At 45.2% G+C, this 11,423-nt stretch overlaps 1 protein-coding gene across 2 annotated transcripts in view; it reads left to right on the forward strand.

Annotated features, from left to right (window-relative positions):
• The first annotated feature begins 596 nt into the window (after positions 1-596).
• The window catches only part of LOC112161654 (inositol polyphosphate-5-phosphatase A), a 145,962-nt gene continuing 135,135 nt past the window's right edge, over positions 597-11,423 (forward strand). For both annotated transcript variants that reach the window (XM_024296979.2, XM_024296978.2), the window contains exon 1: positions 597-1,051. In XM_024296979.2, coding sequence (XP_024152747.1) covers positions 974-1,051 — 78 coding nt within the window. In that variant the 5' untranslated portion in view covers positions 597-973. The remainder of the gene's footprint in view (positions 1,052-11,423) is intronic.

An 11,423-nucleotide genomic window follows, 5' to 3' on the forward strand; every position in this document is an offset into this window, starting at 1 on the left:
CATATGAAGACGCGGGCCGCAAATCATCATCCTGCGGGCCGCAGATGGCCCGCGGGCCGCGAGTTTGAGACCCCTGCTGTAGATCATCCGTAGCATTATTTCAGTTACGGGATATTAAAATAAAGCAAGACATGTCAAAGTCAAGGCCTGGGGACCGCCCCCCCCCCCACAGCACATTATACAATAATATATTTACTATTTCTGTTGTTAATGGCCTGGTATTATCGTACTGTGATCGTGGAGGCTGAGAGATCGGTCAGAATATCCTTGTTAATCTCTGTGTTTGACATCATCAGACTGTCATCATCCTCTCCCTCCCTCTCACTCATGCTGCAGAATGAAATAAACATAACAGGATAAAATAACCAAGGAAAAAAAGGAGTAAAACAGAGACAACAAAACTGACAAAACCCACACTGAAACCCCAATCCGCCCAGACAGGCAAAGGGAACCCATCCCTAACTGTGTTTTGGGATTTTTTCCCCTGTGATTGAGTTTGACACCCTGAAGTGAGGGGACTCGAGCACGTTCCTGTTTGTGTTGAAGGCGCGCGGGCCCTTTAAGAGCAGCCGCGTTTCCATCTGTGACGTCACAGAGCGCAGCAGAATCTCCAGCCTATCGCCTGTCATCGGTGAAGGCGATGGTCCTGGAAAAGCGTCCTGCCTCGGGAGGGGGAGTTTCACGCACAGCGCTCAAAAGACTCGGACACGCAGCGATGAAGCGGCTCTGCGTGGATTAAACCGCCGTCCCCATGGCTCTGAGCGCGGGAAGCCGCAGCTGAAGCTCCGCGCGGAAGAATATGCTCCAGCCGAGCCGCAGCCGCAGCAGCAGCAGCAGCCCCTCCAGCCGCAGACTGCCCTCCTGCTAAGCGCCCTCCCGGAGACAGCCAGCAGGCTCCGTTCGCTCTGCGGTTCCTCCGCTCCTGACACCCGCAAACTCCGCTCCGCAGACCCACGACCCCCCCGGCAGAGGGATGGCGGGGAAGCTGGCCGCCGCGCAGGGCTACGGGATCCTGCTGGTGACAGCCAACGTTGGATCTCTGTTCGAGGATGTGAGTCCCCCCTCCCCCTGTCCTCACCTGATGGTGAACCAGGTCTCAGCTGGTCACGACTCCTGCGTTTGTCCGCGTGCAGCCTCTGAACTGTTATCACGCATAAACCCCCGCGTGCGCGCGCGTCCTCTCGAGTGCTTCAGTGTTGTCATGAAGAAGCTGAAACTTCAGGAACCTTCTTTCAGCTCCTCCAGGACAACCTCTGGATCGGGTCAGTTATCTGGATTGGGGGAATCGTGTGTCACGCAGATCCTGAAACCCCGCAGCTCCTTCAGGTGTGGACTGAGGGACCTCCACCCCAGGGGGTGCTGCGGGGTGCAGCTGGCGCCCCGTGAGAAGGTTCCTCCCAAACATCAGGGAGCTCCCTCCTGCTGGAGAGCGCTATAAATAGGCTTCTGCTCACGAGCTCCACGCTGCGGGGGCTGCGGGGCCGTGCGGGTTTTTTTGCTTCCTTAAGGACATTCCTGACACACAGATGCACATCTGAGCATGCTTCCTCTCCACTCTGCACCCCCCAGTGATGACTGCAGGTTGAATGAGGTCTTTGTGGGCTGCAGAACACGAGCTCGTTTTCGAACCAGCACTGGACCTGCTCCTGATCTGGGAGGAACTCCGGTCTGCCCCGTCAGTGGTGTCTGTCCAACACCTCCCAGGGGTAGATAAAAGGTGTTGGACAGAATTGTGCAGAAGTTCTGCTGCTTTCTCCGTTTCTGATCCAGTTCTGCTGCAGAACATTCTGCTATATAGGAGCTCCTCAGAACAGACAGTGATGTGGGACCAATCTCCCTCCTTCAGCTGATACTTTCTCCTGCTCTCAACTTTTAGTTTCTCATGCATGTAGTGTTTCAGCAGAATGTGGGATCCACCGAGCAAACATGGAGGCGCACTGGTCTGCATGAGTCTGCATGGGTTTCCTGCATTTTCTGCTGCTTGTGGTTCTTAGATAGAAACACACCAGGAACACTTTTAAAGAATATATTCTGTTGCAAATGTTTAAACCTTTTCATGGAATCATTGGAAAGTATTGTAAAACTCTTTCAAAAAGAAATCAACTTTCTCTTCTGTTTCTGTTTGGTTCTGAGAAGGAATGAGTCCACTATAACTGTGTAAACAATGGAGGTAACTTAAGGGAAGGATGACTGTTGCTTCATTTCTATGTACGGCAGACGGTGAGCGTCTTGGTGCCATTGGCTGTGCGGCGCTGATCCGAACACCAGAACCTCTCACGCTGCTTGCTGTCTAATGTTGGTTTTCTGTCGAGCTGAATTTCTCAGCTCGTCTTCATCCAACAGGGATGGTTGCATGTTCAAGGAGGAGCAGGCGGAGCCGATGGCGAGCTCTTGCTGATGTGTTTCATGTCCGTGCCGGATTGTCCTGTTTGGATCGGGAATATCAGCACAGTGATGTTCAGACTTTTGATTTGAAATGTCACAGCATTCGCAGACAACCTGTAGATCAGAGGTGCCAAACTCAATCACACAACGGGCCAAAATCCAAAACACACCTGAGGTCGCAGGCCAAACAGGATAAACATGTATGGAACACTCTGAAAAACTAAATTTTTTAAAAACTTTAAAACCATAACTTTTTAACATAATTATGAACTGCATATATAGTATTACCTGTGATAATGTTAGTGTGAATGCTATAAGCTGAATTTAGAGATGCTAGTGCTGATAGCTAAAGATGCTGAAATTGATAGCTGAAAACGCTGTTGATAGCCAGCTAAAATATTAGCCAAATGCCAAATTAGTCTAAAAATAAAAAAACTTAGGTTAGCCAAAACAGTTAGCATGTAGCTGAAATATTAGCTAAACTCCAAAATTGCCTAAAAAATCTTAGTAAATGCCAAAATAGTCCAAAGGCTAGCAGAATGCCAATTTCTCAAACTTTAAAACTGTAACTCTTTAACACAATTATGAATAATAAAAAGGCAGGAATATTATTGCAGAATAAATCAACTTAAACCTTAAATAACCCTTTAACACCAGAGCTCCAGTGTTTAAGTACATTGATTTACTTTAACTTTTCAACCGCTAACCCGATAATTCCAGCAGATTCTGAAGGAGAAAAGCTGCATTATATTTTTGCTGTTGTTCGTGCCAAAAAATTGACATAATTCATATTTATTATTATAAAAAGAAGGTCATGAATGCAAATCCTCAAAGGCTACAGTGTGATTATACAGCTCCTTCTAGGTGTAGATGAGTAGAAAACGACACCAAATGGCTCTTTTGCTGTTAAGGTTGCTGACCCCTGACCCAGCAGAAAGGTTTAAGGTTTGTATCTGAGAGAAAACACAAAAAACTGAGTAATGAAAATTTTCAGGATGTGATACTAATGCTTGAATGTTCAGCAGAGTTCAATGTTTGCTTCAGACCACATTAACATTGCTCCGTGAGTGTGATGCGTTTTTGCATAGAAGCTGTGTCTGGAGGTGAGAGTGGATTCCTGCACAGAACCTCCCACTCGGTCACCCAAGGTGGAAAGCTAGGCCTCTAAAGCCAGAGGTGTGTGGTGGTGTGGGGGCGTCTCCACAGCACCCAGCCACTGCCACCCTCTGCCTTACTGCAGGAAACCACCTGCTTTCCTTCTCGCCTTCATCCACGCTGCAGCTGCTTTGCTTCTCTCGATGTAGATTCCTCAGTGGGATAGTTACAGGTTCTGGTTCTGGTTGAGGGCGTTGATCTGCTGAACCCAATGAACACCGAGGAAGTGGACCAAACGCATGGGCAGGGTGTGGTCATGTGACCTGCTGGGTTCATTTGAAACTCTTTTCCATCTCTGTGAGTCAAATAGGACTAACCACAGAGTAGGTGGAACTGCTCAGTTCAGAGCGGAGGGTTGGGTGGTCTCATGACAGCAGACCTTCTGAAGACCATCAGGGTTTGGGTCCCACATCACTGTTCTGAGGAGCTCAGAGCTGTAAACTAGCAGAAACTTCTGCAGCAGAACTGACCAGGACGAGTGGGTTTTTGTCTGCCAACCAGCTGTTTGTGGCACTTTTGTCACAATGGAGGACGTATATAAAGTACATTATGATCAAAATTGCATTTCTGAGTATTTATTTCTTCAAATCCTTGTAAAGCAGATTAAAACTGCTCTTGGAAAAGTATTGTTTTTATAAAGTAGAAAATAGACTGGGCAGGACATAAGAACCAGGCTCCGCCCATTTGGATGCATCCACTTACAGACAAATAGATCCATGAACGTCTTTGTTTTCCTCGTCTGAGCTGGAATTTGGATCAGAACTCATAGAAATGATATTTGTCACCATTTTTGTTGCACTGTAACGTTAGATTGTGGGTGTGAAGGGCTGTAAGCTAGTGGGAGAGAGTGTAAATAGATGGATGACGGGAAATGGGGGTGGGATTGCTATGAGCCACTAGTCACACCCACTTCTCATTGGTGAATTTCTATTGAACTCTTGGAGTAACTCTGTCCTAGAAAATTACACAGGGTTTGGATTTAGTCTTTAATCATCATTAAGAAAACACAGAGAACGCTTTCATCAGAGGATGATGGGGGTGGGACTTAAGTAGTTTCAGGAGATCAATCCTTGACGTCCAACAATAATTTCATTGGTTGTGAAAGCAGGTTTGATCTCAATCCTGATTGTGTGAATGATGAATCCAGCGCTCACAAAGAACAAACATCAGATTTATTTTGCACTCGTGCACCTCCTGCTGGGCGAAATGGAAAACATTGTATACCTCGATACAAATAATTTTATATCACAATAACGGTATATATCACAATATACTAGGGCTGGGTTGATAAAATTGATCAATCGATTTGAATCAATTTAAGCTTAATAGATCAATAACTGATTCATAAAAATATAGATCGATTTAGCATATAAAGCTAAAGTCCACTAGCTTGATGCTAACGTTTCATAGAATTTCCCATAGAACGGCTAATGCTAACGCTCAGTCGACCTAAACATACACTGTTGACTAAATGATCATCTTTATAAACTCACAGGTATGAATTTTCCAAAGTCTTCTAAGGAAATATTTTTTAAAGTAACCATTTGTGGTCTAAAACATTGTTTTTTGATCATTCTTTCTTTCTTCTTCTGGAATAAGTTGTAATGCTATTTCAATACACCTTATTTGCCTCCAACATCACACTACTTCACTGGGACTAGAAGAACTGCTGGATAAACATACACATATGTCTCAGCAAAGACTGTTTTAACATTAAAATCAACATTATTGCTACAAAAATGCTAAAGTGCGCATATGTCAAAGTCAAGGCCCAGGGGCGGGTCCGGCCCGCCATGTAATTTTATCCGGCCCTCCAGATCATTTAATTTTGTTGTTATTAACCCTTTCGCACCTGAGCTCCAGGGCTCGTCGAGCCGATTTTCTCCTTCATAATCTACTGGAATTTTCCTGTTAATGGTTGTAAAGTTACAGTATGTTAAAGATTTTGTGTTTAAGCGTCACCGACGACGCCTCAGGTGCTAAAGGGTTAATGGCCCAATGTTATGAATGAATGAAATGGTTTATTTCAAGCAATCAGGTAATAATACATAAAATAACATCTTACATTATCAATCAAATGTAGATCGCTTGAAGGAGAGGGGGGGAAGCGAACTTATATAATCCCACCCCGGTCAACCATACCATTTTCTTTACTGTTATCTTGCACTTATTTCTAACTTGTTCAATTTTGACAAACAATGTTTTTACGGAAAGTGAAATATTGAAAGTTATTTAAGGTTTAAGTTGGTTTAATGCTTATTTTTATTCATAATTATGTTAAAAAGTTACGTTTTTAAAAATGTAGTTTTAGAGTGTTTAATGAATGTTTCTCCTGTTCTGCCCGCGACCTAAGGAGTGTTTTGGATTTTGGCCCCCTGTGTGATTGAGTCTGACACCCCTGCTGTGGAGGACTAGAATTGGTTGCATGGTGGTGCAGTGGTCAGCACTCTCTCCTCACAGCTAGAAGGTCCTGGTTCAAATCCCAGCTGCGGTCCTTCTGTGTGGAGTTTGCGTGTTCTAATCCTGCATGTCTGGGTTTCCTCCAGCTTCCTCCCAACAACGGCCTTCAGAGGTTAATTGATGACTCTAAGTTGTGAATGTGCGTGTTTGTTTGAGATGGACTGAAGAATTGTCCAGGGTGAAGCCCGCCTTCACCCGGAGGAGTGAAGCCCGCCCTCAAGCCCGCCTTCAGCCGGCATTGCTGGCTCCGCTCCAGCATCCCGTGACTCTGAACAGGAACAAGCGGGTTTAGAAAATGGAAGAATTATAATTGCCATGCTCTGGTATTTGCTGACTTCATGCTTATTGGTCCTGGTTAATAAATGTAATCAAGCGATAGTTATATTTGGTGAAATGTTCCCTCAGTGATGCTGAATGATGCTCTGACTGCATCTCTGCCTCTGGAAGCTGCAGTTTTCCCTCTGTGGAAGCAGTGGGAGGGTAGGATGTGGGCGGAGACAGCAGGCTTGTCAGCTGAAGTGCAGCCTGGGTGACACATGGCAGTGGATTACTGTCTGCTTGCAGCTCTCGTCTGCATGGATCGCCGCTTATCCGAGCTCCATCTTTCTGCTGCGGAGCGGAGTCACCCTGCCCTCATTAGGACGCCTTTCAGGCCCCAACCTGCAGAGGCGGATGGCCGATCATGTTGCAGATGTGGAGGACTGTCTGTACTCAGCTGCCGGCTCTCAGCTTTTATTTCCACAGGGAATCAAACATTCCCCCCCTTAAGGGGATGTGGTGGGCTTCCCCGAGGAGAAGCGACCTGCTCACACGTGAGCTCAGAAGCAGACCAGTTTAGTCTCTCCGAGCCAGCATTTTCCCAGAGTTCATTGAACCCGCTCTGGAGGTTAGACGTGTTTGTGTGTGCAGGACAATGAACAGCCCGGCCCACTGGGCTCAGATAAGGAACAGGGATAAGGGTGGGAGTGTGTGGACGTTTGGGTTAGCTCCAAGAGCCATAATTATCCTCGTTGGGAAAGCCAGGGAGGGGACGACTCCCCCGCATCCCGCTGAAGCCAAGGACTCCAGCAAGATTCCCCAACCGGCAGCACCCCTACCCCAACCGGCAGCGCCCCCACCCACTGCGCCCGACGGGAGTTCAGATGAAAGCACGGCTCTGTCTCCTGTGATTCCTCTACTCCCACAGGAAAAGTGTCTCCTAAACCTCACCAGCAGCTAATGGAGCTGATGACGGAAGACTCCTCGCAGCCTGTTGCCTCTGCTGCCTCTGCTGCCTCTGCTGCCCCAGCGCCTCCACCAAGCCACCGAGTTATGGAGGGCTGCCACATACGATTATTTTAATAGTCGACTAATCACCGATTATTCTTTCCTATTAGTCAACTAATCGGATCATGTGCAAAGTGGATGTAAAGCACAAATCTTAACCATCATTAGCTTTAGACTAACTAAAGATAAAGAACATAAAGATGATAGTTTATTAAACTTTGAATGAATAGTGCAGCTTCTGTCCTTCATTAGTTTCTGGGATTAAAACAAGATTAAACTACAAAAGTTGCATTACCTGCGATAATGTTAGTGTGAATGCTTTTTGCTGAAAGTAGTTGCTTAAGATGCTGAAGCTTTTTGCTGAAAATGGAGACGCAATTTACTTTAATTGCTGCAGGGATTTACTGAAAATGCAAAAGTTCTTTCAAAATGTTAAATTTGCTTAAAGACTGGAAATTTTGTTCAAGAACTATAAAAGAGCGCTGAAGTTGACCTAAATTTCTGAAACGTTTGTAGAATTGCTTAGAGATCCCTAATACATGCCAATTTTGCAAAAATATTTAGTGTGTTGCTTTAAATATTAGCTAAACTCCAAATTAGCCCAAATTAACCTCAGTAGATGACAAATAAGCCCAAAAAGCTAACTTGTTGATTTAAATACTAGCTAAACTCCTGAATAGCTTAAAAATCCTCAGTAAACTAAATTAGTCATATTAGTCATATTAGGCATATTTTGTTTAATATTTCAAAAACTTGTTTATAAAACTAGTTTATAAATACCAAAAGTACAAGCAGTAATGTCCTAAACAAGCTGAATGTGTTGATACCATGATGCTGAAATCTCTGAAAGTGTGATTGAGTTTTAATGTTCTGAAAAACGTACAGAAAGGAGCAGGAGAATCACTACAGTGCATATTCTTACAAAACATTCACACAATTAAATGAGGAGAGCATCTGAAACACAGAACCTTTGGTCTCACTGACTTAAATATAAAAAAGTAATTTTTTTGTTTTGTTCAACTTTACTACACTCTGACTCCATATAATATAAACTAACGAATAATCAGCTATTAATTTATTGGTCGATTAATCGTGGCAGCCCTAGTCTTGTGCAACAACGCTGTCATAACCAAGTGTGTCAACAGTTCTTGAAGTGTGTGAAGAGGCCGGGAGAGGCCGGCGGGTCAGATCACATGTGATGTATCCAGATCAAAGAAGCATCAACCAGAGATTCTTCACTTTACTGCATTTTTGAAACGCTTCTAATCTGGTGGTGCAGGAGGAGGCTGGTGTTTGTTTGTTTGACCCACAGTAACACCTGAGGTCTTTGCTGCATTTCCTTGCTGTTGTCTGGATTGAACACACGGAGTCTGAAGGAAACTTGCTCCTCATCCTGGTGAATATCAGAGATACAGAAGGTCTGGAGGGACCAAAGGCCTGCATCCATCTGCATGGCAGCAGCAGAAGATGAGCCCAAAGGCCTTCTGTGAAAGCTGAACAGTAACTCTGAGGTTTCTGTGCACTTCTTCTGAACATCCACAGCTCCTGCCTGGAAGCTGTTGTTAATAGACCTGGCCCATGAGCACTGGTAACAGCTGTGGCGCCTTCTGGTGCCTGCATTGCCCCGTTACCAGGTGATGCTGACAGGAGCAGCGGTGGACGTGCAGCCAGTCGGGACACTCTCATATTTGCAGGAGGAGAAGGTGAGGAGGTTCCTCTGAGCGTCTCCCAGCTGTCCAGCTCACGTTTAGTTTGAGAACCGCCTGTGAACTCTCTGCACCTGAAAGTGTGAACAGGGTTCAAGCTCAGCTCACTCCGCTTTGTTTATTAAAGGAATTTGGCTCACTTGAGTTTTGTAAACAGAAAGTGTTTATTTTAAAGATCTTTGCTTAGCAACAGCAGGCCTCCTCTCTGCTGCATGCATGTGGTGGCGCGTTCGCATGCTGTGTGCTGCTGCTGTGTGACACATGCACGCGTGTCACACACTCGTGCACAGACGCACACAGACTCGGGATGAAGACAGAACGGCTTTTCAATGGTCACGGCTAGTGCTGCCACAAGCGATTGTTTTAGTAGTCGACTAATCGGTAAATATTTTTTTCAGATTAGTTGACTAATCAGGTCAGGCGCAAAGTGGATGTTAAACACGCAGTTAGCCATCATTAGCTTTAAACTAACTCAAAACTAGATATATAGCATTACCTGTGATAATGCCAGTGGGAATACTGTAAGCTGAATTTGGCTGATGAAGATCCTGAAATTGATAGCTGAAAACACTGAAACTTATAGCCAGCTAATATTGAAATAAAACATACTCAAATATTAGCTAAACTCCAAATTATCCTAAAAAACTAAAACAAAATTCCTAAATTAGCCAAAACAGCTAGCATATAGCTGAAATATTAGCTCAACTCCAAAAAAGCCTAAACAACCTTAATAAATGTCGAAATAGTCCGTAAATCTAGCAGAATGCTATTATAACTTTCAACTTTACTACAGTCTGACTCCATATAATATAATGGAACGACTAATCAACTATGAAATTAGTCGTTGACTATTTTAGTTGTTGATCAGTAGTTGATTATTCGACTAATCGTGGCAGTCCGTCTGCTCTCCAACAAACTGTGTGCTTTCAGCAGCTTCAGTCAGAGCGGCGTCCGTATCCCTGAGCGTGGAACGTTGGAGCATGTCGGCCGGTTTCAAATGCATGTTTCATTGAGTCCAGTGAGTGTCAGGTTCTGAGCAGACCCCTCGGCGTCGTGTTGAAAGCGTTTGTCCTGCTGTCTCTGATTGAATCAGGTGGAGGAGAAAAGTTCCTCCTTGTTCTGTCGATGGAACTTGAGGGTCACATTTTTGTGCTAACTTCATCAAACTTTCCAGGTTTGTTGGCTGCAGAAGGAATGTAGTGTCAGGACAGGATGGTTGTGAGATCAGTGGAGACCAGTGGGAAATGTAAATCCAAAGATACTCCCTTTCTGTATTTCTTCTTTTACGTAGGCAGATTTTCACGTTGTGGACTTGATCTCTGCAAACAGGAAGTACCCGCTGGTCCCAGAAAGCCAAAATCCCACCCCCTTCTATTGAAAAATAAACAGCTATTACTCAGTCATTCAGTCTTTCAGAATAACTTTTCTTTTTCTGGTGTCTCTGTTTAACATGTTCTTGCTAAACCTAATTTATTTTCATGACATATTTTCTTTATTGTAAGTTATTTGAGTTATAAACTGGCCAATCAGAGGCCTCAATAAGAGCATGTGGTGCCCGCTGGCCCCGCCTTCAACGTTTGACAGATTCTTGGTCCAATCACTGCTTACTGACTTTGTCTGGTCCCAAAAGAGCGAAATCGGTCTATCTGAACCACAGAAAAATGACGACTGAATGGATTTCAGAGGTAAGGCATTTTTTTGCTTTGTTTTGTCCGCCTCGATTGGTGTCAGTGGTTGCATCTGGTGCCCCGCCTGCATGTCCAGCTGCTCGTTTTTGCCTCTGAAATAGAAAGGCCGACTCGGGCTGGTGGCTTCTCCTGAAGACGCGTTTCCTGCAGGGACACGCCTCCTGCAGGTTGTTTGGTACGTCCTCAGGACGCAGTGGGTCTGCTGCTACGTGTCACGTGTTCAAAGCATTGTGGGAGTTTTCTAAGAGATTCGGTTTTGGTCTTCCCCTCAAAGAGGATGAAGCAGCCTTTGAAGAATTTAAGAGTAAACAGCCAACAAAAGTTGCTGGAGATTTCCTGATCTGCTCTTTGACAGAGGAAACCTGCGGTGTCCGTCTCTGTTCTGATGTTCGTTGTGGCTCTTCCGGTGAAGTGCTCCTGCAGGCCGGGGTCTGACTTCGCTGGAAGAGTCTCCGCTCTTCAGGACTTCAGTGTTTGACGTTTGAGATGCTCAAATCAATACACGGAGGACTCACATAGCACTTAGCGCTTCCAGAAACTCCACACAGATTGCTGATGGTTCCAGCAGAGGCGAGCGGGGGGGCAGTCATCAGCGGTGGGGGGTGGCTTTAACAGCTGCATCATTAGCTCTCCCACTTCTGAGGAAAATTACAGCTCATCTTCATCAGGTCTGAAGCAGGAAGTGCAGAGCTTCCTCCCAAACCACCAACCGCAGTCACTTTCTCCAGAAGAGCGAGCTGCTGCTGATGTCCAAACAGCAGGA

The sequence above is a fragment of the Oryzias melastigma genome, linkage group LG15 (assembly GCF_002922805.2).
Source record: "Oryzias melastigma strain HK-1 linkage group LG15, ASM292280v2, whole genome shotgun sequence".
Taxonomy (NCBI): Eukaryota; Metazoa; Chordata; class Actinopteri; order Beloniformes; family Adrianichthyidae; genus Oryzias; species Oryzias melastigma.